Source organism: Eurypyga helias, unplaced genomic scaffold (genome assembly GCF_000690775.1).
Source record: "Eurypyga helias isolate BGI_N326 unplaced genomic scaffold, ASM69077v1 scaffold41931, whole genome shotgun sequence".
NCBI classification, from domain to species: Eukaryota; Metazoa; Chordata; class Aves; order Eurypygiformes; family Eurypygidae; genus Eurypyga; species Eurypyga helias.
The window spans coordinates 7,521-21,376 of record NW_010229645.1 but is presented as its reverse complement, the minus strand read 5'-3'; the positions used below and the strand labels follow the sequence as shown (position 1 = coordinate 21,376).

Sequence of the window (13,856 nt, the reverse complement as noted above, 5' to 3'; positions counted from 1 at the left end):
CCTCGCCTGTCTTCCTCTGCGTTGGGGAGGAGCTCGTCTTTCCCCCTTGAGTCGAGGAGAGCCTTTTGATATGCGGGCGTACTCCTCCCTCTCTGAGGCGCGGTTGTGTCTTCTCCCCAGGCTCCTGCCAGGGCAACTCTGTTGAGAGGAAGATCTACATCCCCTTGAACAAAACGGCACCGTGCGTTCGCCTCCTGAACGCCACCCACCAGATCGGCTGCCAGTGTGAGTACAGCTGCGGCGCCCTAGAGCCGCTCTTGAGATGGGCATGCCGTGGGTGATGGGGTGTAGTGCAGCTCTCCGGTGGGACCTGCCTAGACCACTGTTGCCCCTGTTCTCAGTGCTGTTTGCCCCCTTTTCCGATCCTGCTCCAGTAATGCTGAATATGCTGACCTGTTTCTGCTGACTGAGGGGTGGAGACCTCAGCTAGACCATGTTCCTACAGACCTTGAAAACCCCTGCCAAGGCAGAGAGCAGCACTTTGAACCTGTACATTCAGCGCGCACACAATACAAAACCAAGCCATAGCTTTTAGGGGTACGAGGCAGATCTGGTAGTGCTGCAGAACGCGTTGGGTGTTAATGAGGTATGAGAGCAGGGAGTGAATAAGTGAGAAGCTGACATCTGGAGGGAGTGGAGGGTTTGGTTGAGCTGCTTGCGTAGTGCTTGTTAACTTTCTAAGTTTTCTTCTCATTGAAATGGGGAAGGCAGGAGCGTTATAATTAAAAGAGGGGTAAGGGAACCCCATTCAAGCAGTATTCCTGTCTGAAGTTAGTGTGAGTCAGTGTTTTGCTCATTTCCAGTTCAGTTTTGCTTCCACAGTGAGCCGCTCCCTGCCGCTACAGGGCAGCACAGCTGCACTTGGTCTGTCAGATAACCGAGGGTACAAGGTTCTCTGACTCCTCTTCCACCCCCTCTGTGAGCCTAGTGCCCAGGCAGGCAGCCATAAGCAGTCCTGCCTTCCTGGTCACAGGCAGTTTCCAACAATGATAGCAGTTACTGACTGGGGAGGTTGACAAAGTGCTTGTTTTTATCAGCTTCTTATGAAAGTGCTTTGTTTTCTTTGGGATGGGGTGAAATGACAAGCAGAGGACCTGCTTTATTGCTTGGCCACTTTGCTGTCACAATCTTTTGCCCCTTGTATGCACGCTCAGTTTCTGAATTTGCAGACTACTTTTTGCTGCGGGGCAGCACTGACCTGTCTCCTCCATGTGCCTTTCTGTCTTGAGATCTGTTTCCCACTATCCTTCCTTATTCTCTTCAGTCACAGGAGACTCATAGTGCTTAGTTAGCTGAAGGTCCTTAAGTGCTTTGATGTGCTTAAACAAAAGATGCTTTCAAAGCACGAGTGCTTATTTCTTAATCTATGCTGTTCAGCACTTTTTTCCCTACTAAAAGCCACTGTTCCTTTTTCTGTCCTGCTGTAGCTAAATGGTGCCACTTCACCAAATTGCTTTCTCCAGCCATCTAATCCCATGAGCTGTTCTTCCCTAAAGCCCTTAGTAATGTACAGCCCTGCTACTCCAAGGTGTTTTGAGGGTGTGAACGAAGCAGATCGCTGCAAGGTGAAGGGCAAACCCTCTTTCCACAGCCTCCATCAGTGGAGATACGGGGGTGATCCATGTGGTTGAGAAGGAGGACGACCTGAACTGGGTGCTTTCTGATGGCCCACACCCCCCCTACATGATACTGCTGGATGGGAACCTCTTCAACAGGTCAGTCCTCACTGGATTTTATTTTCCCAGGGTGACTGGAGCCCAGAAGACCAATATGGGTCCCTACTGTGGCATCATTTTTCAGGTGATAGATGGTAGAAATCAGCCCTGGAGTACAGTGAAGTTGAAACATTTGTAGGTTTATTGTGGTTTAGTGCCTGAATTTATTTCTTCTTAAATGGGCTGCTGTGCTGTTAGAAGAGCTCTGCTTTGTGTAAATTCTCATGCATCCCTGCAGCAGTTACTAAAGTTTATTGAACAACGTGATAAGATTGGTCACATCTTTCCCTGGGCAGAGAAGGAAAGAAGCGGCTGCTTGTTGCGTGCCCATAATGTTCTGCAGTTCTGAGAAGATAAAGGGACATGTTGCTTATTTTGATCAAAAGTATCATCACATGCTCGCCTGTCAGCATTAGCATGTCTTGGATTGTGAGTCTTCAGTCAGGACTTTTTAATTTCAGTCATTTTCTCACTTCCAGGAGGGTATTGCTGCAGCTGAAGGGAACTTCACGAGTGTCAGGCCTTGCTGTGGCCATTGCCAAACCTAGCCCTCCCCAGGGATTCTCTCCTGGTCTCAAGTGCCCCAATGATGGGTTTGGTAAGGAAATGTTAAGTCTTTATCCTTGTTGGGAGGAAGAGAAACAGTGTCTTTACATTGTATGGTCAAAGAAAGGAGTGCAAAGAATAACTGCAATTGCAGCTACGCTTTAATGTCAAAACAGTGTTTAAGATAACAGGTGCTGTATGTTCTTTTGAAGTCGTTGGTCTGAGCTGGACTCTCACCGTCTCTCAACAAGGGCTGGGGCAGGGGAAGGCTGTTAAATAAGCTGACTAAAACAGCATTAAGTCACTAAAGTGTTAAGCCTGAACAAAAGTGATTGTAATTTCTTCTTTAACACATGACGCCTTTGTCCACACATGATCGTTAAAGCATCCTGTGTTGGCACAGATTGAGTGGAGTGTGCGTTAACCTCTCTGTCTGGGCCAGTCCCTAACTTTTAAAATTACACTCTGCCTCCCTGAATTCTCCCCATGGTTTCAGTTAGGTTTTAATTTCACCATTTTTTCATGCAGCAGATTTGGTATATTGTACTTTGAGGGGCGAAATGGCTACACCTTCTGTGGTTGGCTCAGAGCTTTCTGCTGTGAAGGATGCCATGTATGCTCCCGAGATGGTTTGGTGTGCTGGCATTTGTCGTGTCTCTGCCTTCACGCTGTTTGCACAGTGTCTAGGTGTTAAAATGACTGGCACATTGTAGATGCCTTAGGGCTGCTTCCAGCACATGATGAGCTCAGAAAGTGTGGGTTTGTGTGTTCCTCCTTTTGAAGTATAATGTTTCTCTATGTGCCTCCTCCACTCTCTCAGCATGTGATAAATGCTCACTGCGTGCTCATGCCAGCCTCCTGGCATGTGATGGCTCTGAGCACGCATGTTTCTCACTCTCTCTGCGTGGCACAGTGCTCTGTCTCTGCTGCTCCGCCACATGCAGTGACCAGCTCTGTCTCCAAGCTTTTGTCAGCTGGTTCCTCAGCCCATAATGGTGCTCATTCTGTATTTGCTGCTATTTTCTCAGCAGGCCCTACCTCTCCTGCAGTCTGTTACTCTATTGCAGGCTCAATTTGCCCATTTTTTTTCTGTTTCCAGGTGTCTATTCCAAAGATTATGGCCCTCAGTTTGCACACTGCAATAAGACCGTGTGGAATCCTGTGGGGAGTGGGCTTTCGTATGAGGATTTTGACTTCCCTATTTTTCTCCTTGAGGATGCCAATGAGACGCAAGTTATTAAGCAGGTACTGCAGTTCCTCAACGAGCAGAAGAGGAGAACTGCTGCACAGTTCAGGAAAGGGGCAGAAGTTTTGTGTTATCTCAGCTTTGATGTTGAAGTCTACAGTAAAAATACATGGGCCAGTTTTATATGCAGTACACACTGCTATTGCAGAAAGGCTACGTTCTGTAATGATTTTTATTTCCATCCAGTGTTATCAAGACCATAACATCCCTCGTGACGGATCTGGCCCCGAGTACCCTCTCTGTGCCATGCAGCTTTTTTCCCACATGCATGCTGTCACCAGCACTGTTACCTGCATGAGGCGCAGCTCCCTCCAAAGCACCTTCAGCATTAATCCAGGTGAGTGGATTCCTCCTTCCTTGTCCTGCTGTGGGGTAAGGCTGGTGGTAAAAATCTCAGTGGAATACAGTTGTGCAAAAGAAAGAAACTTTTAGAGCTTCCCTAAAGGCTAGCTTTCCAGCTGAGCCATTTCAAAATAAACAAGTGATAAGGAATTTTGGGCTGTGTTTGTCATCACATTTAGAAAATTAAATGTAGAGGAGATGCTGGCTGAGAAAGGCACCTCATACCTGCTACATAGGTTGTCAAGAATGGTCTGAGGTTACTGCTCCATTAGACATGGATTGAAATCCTGGTCCTGGTGAATGTTTTGTCAGTGACATTCCCGGGGCCAGGAACTCACCCCTGCCGAGCACGTGTTCGCTGCTATGATAGAACCACCTGTGAGCTACAGCCGACCAGAAAGCTCATTTCTCACTTGTCACTGCTGTAGTCTCAGCTTGAGCAATGTTGTTTTCTGCTTCCTAGAGGTTGTATGTGATCCTCTTCTTGATTACAATGTCTGGAGCACCTTGCAACCTATCAATTCCTCTGGAAAAGTTGATCCTGAGAAAGAAGTTATTATTGTCGCTACACGAGTAGGTACCTCTTAATCTTGCTTTGTAGAGCATGGACTGGAAGGATTCTGGGAAGATGTGGGCTTGAGTCTTAGGGGAATATATTTATCTTAATATATTTTCATTTTTCCCATGTTCCAAGCCTTTTGGATCTGACTGGCTAGTGTTTTTCTGCGAGTATGAGCCTTTTAGTTGGTGGGTTTACCTGTTTCAGTGTAAGGACATCTGCAGGTTGTTTCTGTCTTGTTACGTGAGACTTTTTCTTGGCATTTTCTTCACTGATGAGTCAGACAGGTAGAAATAGTTAGCCTGTCTGTTAGGCTTTCCTAAGATATTTCACATCCCTAAGAATTGTTGCAGAGGGGGAGACAGCACGGTTGGCTGTCTTATTTTTCAGGGGGGAGATGGACTGAATCACATGGACGTTTTGCTGCATGTCCAGCAGCAAGTCAGAGTCAGAGCTGAGAAAGAAGTTCACTTCCCCATCTAGCAGTCCTTTTTATGATCACTTTACACCCTCCAGAGGTACAAGTCCAAGATTCCATTTTGTCACCGTCTCAGTGATGCTAGCATTGAGTTGTGGCACACTTGATCCCCTCAGTTTTCGGGTCAGGGCTGAGGCGTGGTGGGGGTGGCAGGACTCCGAGGCCTCAGGGCTACCTCGGCAATGTGTTTGGTATTTTAGGTTTCATTAAGCGGGGTGCTTGGGTTCTTCCCTAACCAGTAAGATGAGTGGGATAGGAGCGAGGTGATAATTTGCTTTCCAAATACAGTATTCCTCTCTCTGTGTACACATTTCTTACATCTCGGTTCGCTTACAGATTGACAGCCATTCTTTCTTCTGGAACATTGCTCCTGGGGCAGAGAGTGCCGTCTCTTCTTTCGTGACCCACTTGGCCACTGCTGAAGCCCTTCACAAAGTGTCGGATGTTCATTTGCTGCAAAGGAATGTAATGTTCACCTTCTTCCAAGGGGTAAGAGCAGCGGCGTCGCTCCACCATTTGACTTGTTCTAAGATAGCAAATCAGCCCTTGGCTCCCCACAAATGAACTTTTTCCCTACTCTTTGTGTGGAATCATTTGTCTGCATCCCCACACCATGGTTCCCTTTGCTCCCCCAGTGAGAGCAGAATCTTAATTGTGCTGGTATAACAACAGCAGATGGAGCTTCCACTGGGGCAGCCCATATTCTGCCCCACAGTTCGTTCTGGATGAATGACTCAGACTCTGCTTTCCCTCCTCTGTCCTCCCGGTGTGCCTGTCTGTATGTCTGTTCTCTGCCACGCCCCGTGCAGGATGAACTGTGATGGCCAAGCTTGAAATTCTGAAGTGAAGCCCAAAAAAGGGCTAGATTAAAAATATATGCATTGACAGAACAAAATGAAGCTCATTTCTGACAGCCCAGCACTGGAATTGGCAGCTGTGGAAAAGCAGAACATGCTTGTGGAGGGGGGACTGATGGCCAACAGCTGATGTTCCCCTCAAGGCATCTACATTGATGACTTCTTTTGTGCAGCTTCATGAAACTGGCTCCCACAGGCCCATGCTGGGGCCACGTGATTCCCTTCATTCACCCTTCTCGGCACATACATCCCTAGTCGGAATTTCCCCGGGGAAGACGGGCATACAGCGCTGTGGAGCGGACATTCTCTGTCGTGCTCCCAGGACATAGGAGGAGTGATAAGACTTGGCTGTGAATTAGGCAAGGGGGAAGTCTGGGGGCTGGCTGACATCACTGCCCTTCTCTGTCGTGGGGATTCTCTTCTTAGGGGCACCTGCTCTTCCCCAGGCAGTGCCCAGCAGCTCCTTTGACAAACTCATTTCTGTTATCTAGCCTTCCCTCCCTTTTTTTCCAGGGAAACACACCCCTCCTTTCAGGAAAGCTTCACATGTTTAATTCCTGGAAAGGAGAATTGCCCTTTACACTGACTTTGTGTCCTTACCAAAAAGCAAACGGGATGACATGCCGAGCGAAGGCTGTATCAGTGCCTCTCTGCTGTTAGTAACAGTGTCTTGCTAGGTATCGGTGCTAGCATTGCCTCTGTGCCTTTCCTGCTTGTGGCATTCAATAGCTGCCCTGGTTTTTTTGCTCTTTGTCTTCATTTCTATCCTTTGCTCCATCCCTTCCTACAATACCTTTGTCTTTGGAGCCAGGCACAATGGAATATTTACTTTGGTCTTCTGGTGTGTGCCAGGCTATGTGCACCTTCAGAAATACTCCATGCCGGAGTTGGCCCTCAAACTCTTGGGTTTGTTCCACCTCAGACTCTCAAATATTGCTGTTAGTTGTGCCAGGCAGCGTTCCCTGTGTGATTCATATGTGGGGTTTTGTAATGTTGCAGGAGACCTTCGATTACATCGGCAGCTCACGAATGGTGTATGATATGGAAAAAGACAAGTTCCCTCTCCGCTTGGACAACATTCATTCCTTTGTGGAGTTGAATCAGGTGTGGGATAAGTATGGGGACCTTTTTACTCCCTGTTTCTTTGTGCTAATTTAGCTGTGGGTTTCCCATTCAGCCTTTCACTGTATTTTTATTCCCTGGACTGGGCTTCCCTGCTCTGCCAGACTCGGTGATGTCCAATCACATACTTATGCTGCGTTTATTTTTCCTTGAAGGTGGCTCTGAGGAACAACTCGATTTTGTGGATGCATACAGACCCCGTCTCTCGGATGAATGACACTGTGGAAGCCCAGGTAACAGTAAGCAATCTGTAGTTCATCTAACCTAAATGCTGTGGGATCTTTAGCACGCTGCAGATAATTGGGATGTTAACCTTTCCAGAGAAATTGTACATCAAAAAGAATAGTGGAACCGTTTTCTTTCAGGTTAGAAACTTGCTGGATATCCTAAGCAATAGCAGTGTGGGAGCCAACATGAGTTTGCAGGAAGCCGGATTTTCGCAGCCTCTGCCTCCATCTTCCTTCCAGCGCTTCCTTCGGGCCCGGCATATCCCTGGAGTGGTCCTTACTGACCACAAGACAGCCTTCCAGAACAGGTACTTCTCCGGGGCAGCGGGCAGAGGCTGGCCCGCAGCCAAAGGGAGCGGTGCCAGCAGAGGGCACCTGAGCCCCCAGGCCCAGGCTGTGCTGCTGAACATACATGTAGAGCGGCAGGCCGGGGGGAGCACAGGAGCAAACATGTGCCATGTAATTGAACAAGCGCAACATAATTATTCTGACAACCGAAAGAAATCCAGTTTTGTACAGAAAATGTTCCCCACAGCTGGCTGGAAGCCAGAGGTGAGCAAATGGCAACTGAGCGTGCCTAAGCCTCATCTGTTCTTCCAGAAGCTAGCTGCCTATTTTTTTTTTTTTTAATATAGCTTTCTATTTGCGATGGCAGAAAGCCCCAGGCATTGGACAGGGCACTTTCATTCACCCCATATGACCCTACTACTGTGTGTTCCTTCGGGATCCCCTGCTCCTCTTCAACTTTGGAAGTGTGGAGTGGAGGACAGACATGTGTTCCCCTTTTCCTTAAACTCTTCCAATTGTTTCTTTCCTTTCATCTTCTGTCCTCTGCTGTTTTTGAGAATCTCTGTAGCAATCAAGGGGAAGCAGCTTCCCTTTCACCTTTAAATCTGCACTGCTGTAACGGGATAAGAAGAGCTGGAGGGGGAGGAGGCACGACTCACTGCTGTGTGACCCATCTCTAGGCTGGGGACTCAGTCCCAGGTTGGCTGGGAATGTTGGCTGCATAGACCAATTCCCACTTCAGCTGCATGTGCTGCAGATGCCTTGGTGTAAACCTCTGAGTTCACTTGGATTTCCTCACTGCCTTCGAGATAGGGCATTAATAAAACCCACTGGCATGCCTTGCATCCAAAGCCCTCTTCCCAGGAGACCTTCCACATGGGTTCTCCTTGCCTCAGTTTCTCTACCCATTTAATAGATTGGGCTGTCGCCCACCTGAAAGCTAATCACAGCCTGTAAATTGTGTGAAGATCCTCAGATGGGAGAAGCTGTGGAAGGGCCAAGTTAATTATAAAGCCTCATTAAATGGTTTAAGGAGCGTGTGGCAGGGCAGTGCTTTGGCAGGGCTGTATCGCTGCTCCTGGGAGACTGCTCCCACTGTTTGCTTTAGGCACACTCTGAATTGAATTCCATACTCTGTGGTTTCTTCTGCCCCCACCCAACCTCTGTTTGCCTTTTTCTTTTCAGATACTACCAGAGTATGTACGACACTCCAGAGAACATCCTGATGCAGTACCCTGAGGGGCTTAGCCCTGAGGAGACTTTGGAGTATGTCACAGACACAGCCAAGGTCCCTGCTTTGCATTTGTTTGTAGCTGCTGTAACTGGGGTGGATGGGGCTTTGGGGAGGGGCAGATAGAAACAGGGTCATGGGGAGAGGGGAAGAGCCCTTTCCAGAAAGGGCAGAAAGAAGGTTGGGGGTGCTTTGTGCAGCAACAAAGGCAATAGGCACTCAAATGCTAGCACGATGTAAGTGTGCTGATGGATGTGTAAATTCTGGCTTGCTCTCCTTGCTTGTTTTGCTGGATTTGCCTACCTTGATTAACACAGAGCACTCTTCCTTTGCAGTCCCTGGCAGAAGTTGCCACAGTGGTCGCCCGTGCTCTCTACCGGCTTGCGGGGGGAGCCAACAACACCTCTGCTATTCAGGCAGATCCAAAAACGGTACGAGCAGATGGAATTGAGTCCCTGGCATCTCTGATGAGCCCTCACGTACTTCCCTTCTGTCTCTGTTTATATGTGTTTACACAGCATGCTGTCCTGTCTGTCTCCACGAGGGTTTTGCCTCCCTCCTCCTCTCTTTCCCCACCACAGCTGAATGAACCACCTTTCACCCTTCTCTGCTTCCTTGCCTCTCGATCTCAGGGCAGACATTAAGCTTCATGAGCCTGCAAGAAAGAGAGCTCCTTTATCCTCATTCCATGAAGCTGAGCTAAAATGGCAGTGTGTGGCACAGGGATCAGCTCCGGAGTCAGCAGAGCTGGAGTCAAACCCACTTTTCACAGCTCGGTCCTGAATTATAGGCAGTTGTGACATACAGCCTCTCCTTTGCTGTGCTCTTGGCCCCTGTAGTGGGAAACATCTATCAGCCAAATAATCTTGAGAGGTATAGCTGTTAGGATGCTATTTTTCTCTCCTCTTTGTATAAACCAATTTCCATCTCTTTCCAGGTTTCTCGAATGCTGTATGGGTTTCTGATTAAAATGAACAATTCCTGGTTTCAGTCCATCATTAAGCCAGATCTAAAAGGAATTCTGGGTAAGAGGAACATAGGGAAGAAGAACACAAGAATGGGTTTGACCCCGTAGGTTACCTGGCAGCTTTCTAAAGTGCCGTACTGACACATCGTCTGCGTCTGGCCACATCTCCCCCAGCCCTGTTTCTGACTGTTTGTTCCAGGTGATGTTCCCCAACACTACGTCGCCGTTTCCAGCCCTGTGAACACTACCTACCTGGTGCAGTATGTCCTGGCCAACCTCACCGGCGCCGTTGTTAACCTCACTAAGGAGGAGTGCCTGAGCCCTGAAAAAACACCCAACACGGAGATAGAAGTAAGCATCCATTAGAGTGGGATGATAGGCAGGAACAGTACAATTTGCCAGTTTCCGTGTTTGAGGAAGGCTGGTTATGGATGCTTTCCATTGCCCATAATGACACATGGGAGAACTGGAAAACTCCAACAGGGAGGAGTGGGCGAAAGGATCCCCTTACAGTGAGAACAGTCAGTAAACCCCCTCTGTTTCTCCTCAGAGACACGGGTAAGGTTCCAGAACAAGGGAATAGTCTGGTGATTTGCTAGTGGCCGTTTGCTGTCTCTTACCCTTCCATTTTTTTTGCAGATGTACGAATATGCCTGGGTGCAGGGTTCCCTGGACCCTAACTCAACATCGCGCGTCCCCTACTGTGTTCGGTCAACTGTTCGCCTAAGCAAAGCACTGTCTCCTGCATTTGAGCTGAGACAGTGGGGATCTACAGAGTACTCCACATGGACAGAGAGTCGGTGGAAAGAGATCCGTGCCCGAATATTCCTGGTAGCCAGCAAAGAGCTAGAGGTGAGTTTGTACATCTCTGAAAAAGCAAGTAAGGAAAAAAAGTGTGGCTAGCTTTGAAAAGCATCTCCTGAGAGAAGGAGAAACAGTTCAAAGTTTGTTACAAGACCATCCTGTGTGAGGTCCCCAGTTAAGAACAGCCAGGCTTTGATCCTGGAAAATGAAGTAGCCAGGAATGCGTCGTGGCGATAACCCCGCCACCTCCAGCCGTTTGTCGGTTAATAACCTTGTCTGGAGGCGGAGACGGTGCAGAATAATCGAGAGCCCCAAGAGCAGGCTGAGCTCTGTGAATAAAAGATAGAAGTGACAGGAGTCTTAACCCCTTCTCCGAGCAGAGGGAGCCAAGCCAGCGATTCTGGCTGGTACGGTGTTTGGACTGATGTGCAACCCAGATCTGCAGTCTGAACCCCCTCAGCAACGCGCAGTAACTTTTGCATGAGGTTTGACCAGCAAAAGCTGCTGGTGGTTCCGTGTCTCAGACTCTAACAGCCCTTAGCTGGGTGCTGTGTGTCTTAAGTGCCAGCAGAATAAGGGTTAAGCGTACAGTTACTTTGGGACGCTGTGCCTGTCTTAGTGCCCTCTGGTTGGCTGTTAATGATGTCATACCCTGTCGGGACAGACTCAGGAGTGCCCAGCTCATTGTGTGCTAGCAGTAAGCCACCCAAAGGCTGTGCAAGCCCGGGCAATTGTTGCATCTCTCAGGTGGTTATTTGAAATCCGAACAGGTTATTTCAGTGGCGCTGGGTCTTTCTAACACGGTCAGGCAAGCACAGTGCCCAGCCTGTGTGTCTCAACCTGTTACAGCCCAGTAGATACTGGTGCCCTGGAGATGCACAGTTTTGAGCCCAGCCATCCCTGAAGGGTTGACCTAATAGAAAATGTACTGAGAGGGTTGTAGGGCCACAGGAGTGCCTGAGAACTGTGCTGGGATATCCAGGGGAGACTGGGAATGACTAACAGGAAGGAAGGAATCTAACGAGGCCTTAGACTGGTCTGGTACTCAGGCTTCAGGAAAGGTGCTGAGCAGGAGGTAATCTCCCTTATGCAAAGGGTCTTGACAGATGTTGATTCTGTGCTTGTTGAAGGCATTTACGGCTCCATGCCGGGGGAGAGGACAGTTCAGGCAGGACTAGCCAATGTGTTAGGTTAAACGCTTACTAAAACTCTTTGCGAGCTGCGTCGACCACTCTGAAATGCGAAACATTCTTTATCCGTGATGCAGCTTTCTTGCCTTTTCTCTTCAACGCCATTCTGTGTGCACTGTTGGTAACTACAGTGAAAGCTGGCCTGATCCTGTCTGGCAGTCACTTTTGTCTAAGTCTGTATGGTCCTCAGAGTGTCTTTTTATTTCAGTGTATGCAGTGCCTCGGGAGCGGGCTGGTCTCTGCAGCTTTCTGACAGAGACCCCCATTCCATGCAAATTCTGTGGGGTGCTGCAGGCCTGTGTTTGTAACAACAGTGCTGAGTGTTTCTCATCCCTTCCTAGATAATCACTTTGGTTGTGGGCATTGCCATTCTGATCTTCTCTCTCCTCGCCACGTATTTCATCAACGCCAAAGCGGATGTACTTTTTAGCATCCCGCAGGACCCTGGGGCTGTGGCTTACTAAAGATGCTCTTTGGGGCTTGAGAAGTCTTAGTCCTTGGATTACAATTGTCAAAGATAAAACTACACTGGAATGCCCCTCTCTCTGGACAGGGACACAAACAGTTCTCTCCCGAGCTTCTGTGCTCGGATGCTGGGGACTGAGCCCTAAAATGTAAGAGACTTTACCAGAAAACGGTGCCGACCGCGCCCTAAAGAAACAGAGACTGAGAAGTTCCCAAAGCCTTTCTTTTTAATTTGTCCTTCTGAGCAACCTGAGAGGATGGGTCCTGAACGCCACGGAGACGACGATGTGATGAATGTGTTCCCTAAATGAAGGCGAGGGTGAAAAGGGTCACAGTGTTCCCTCTGGGATGTACGTGGACCAGCTGATTTCCGTGGTGTCTGGCAGCACAGGTCGCCTGTTAATGTCCAAGAGTTGCTGTGAATCTGTGTATGCTACAATGCAGGGAGGGCAGGGTGTGTTTAACAGATGATTAGATGTAAAATGTCCTTTTTTTTATGGTGCAATATTTTCTGGGGTTTGTATATATATAAATAGTTCCGTTTAATTAAAAAAAAAATCTCCACTTACAAATCAATCCATTGCCTTTTTTGTCTTAGTCGCTGCCAAAAGGACCAAAACCACTGGGTGTTGGATATGTTTTGGTCTTGGGAGAACCAGAGTTTGTCTGATTTGGTTTTTTGACTCACACAAAAGAAAGACGTTGTGCCCTCAGACAGGCCAGGGAATTAGCTGGCTTTTGTTTAGGCTGTAAGCTCTCCACGGCAGGGGAGGCGCTCGGTGCTGTGCTGGGCGATGGTACCCTCATCTCGGTTGATCTCTAGGTGCTGGTATAATAAACATGTTTAATGAGCGTGCTCATACACACAGTTTCCTTCGGCGCTGTTGCTTAGTGCCCAGCAAGACTGGGCTCTCGGGGCTAGCTGTTGTGACTGACCAGCCACATGGATATTGCTGCTTGGTTCTTTGGTAGGAAAACTCACTTGTTCTTCAGCAGTCATGATCTAAAGGAGCAATAGTGCTGTTGTCCAAAGTGAGGAGCTCAGAAATGGGTAGAGAGGATTAATTCCAGAAACCAGAGCTGCCTAGCACTAAAGCAGACATCGCTTTCCCGCTGTCCCCGAGAGGACAGTGAGGGCTTCCTGTGTTTGCCTCTTCTCGACTAGGCATACGCCAGAGTTTTAAAGTTGTTCAGACCTTGTACTTTCACTGCTACCCTGAGGGAGACTCTTCCCACTTGCTAATGCATCCTGCTATCAGGAAACTGCTCCCTATACTTGGTGGAACGTTTCTGCGCCTGATTTCATTTTTCCTAGCAATGCTGAAGAAACATCTCAATTTACATGGAGATATCTTGTCTTTACAATAAGGATTTTCATAGCCTCTAACTCCTAATCTTTGGACTCATTCCAGCGTTGTCAGAACAAAATTCCCCAAAATTATCCAAGTAGACTATTTCTGTGGATGAACGTATTTTAGGTGAGAGAGAGGACCTCAAGGTAGCATGTGGTCTGGCAGAGAATTTTGTAGAATATGTTTTTCCTTCCCTAAGGTAAGTTTTTGGTTTGGGTTTTTTTTTAACACATCAAAATGCAAATGCTTAATTCATGGTGGAGCAGTGCTGTGGAGAGAGATGGTGGCATCAGTGATGGCTAATCAGCAAATTGGATCAAGACACACGGGGTTCCTGATAATTTTCAAATTAAAAATACGTTTTGCCATACCACTCTCCCCCATCTTTCATATCTAGATTCTGTGCTTTTTTTTTCTTTTTTCCTCTCAAAGCTTCCAGTTGGAATTTTTTTTTTTTCCCCTCCTTG

General features: G+C 48.0%; 1 protein-coding gene across 1 annotated transcript; it reads left to right on the top strand.

The window, feature by feature from the left end:
* Positions 1 to 120: 120 nt before the first annotated feature.
* Positions 121 to 12,609, top strand: NCSTN (nicastrin; the record flags this gene model as incomplete). The annotated part of the gene is made up of 16 exons (XM_010160483.1): positions 121 to 225; positions 1,592 to 1,715; positions 2,195 to 2,313; positions 3,361 to 3,506; positions 3,694 to 3,844; positions 4,313 to 4,422; positions 5,223 to 5,375; positions 6,743 to 6,847; positions 7,021 to 7,098; positions 7,231 to 7,400; positions 8,566 to 8,668; positions 8,947 to 9,042; positions 9,549 to 9,636; positions 9,778 to 9,929; positions 10,218 to 10,430; positions 11,914 to 12,609. Coding segments are annotated over 16 exons (2,036 nt in total), but the record flags the coding sequence as incomplete, so codon positions are not given.
* Positions 12,610 to 13,856: the final 1,247 nt, after the last annotated feature.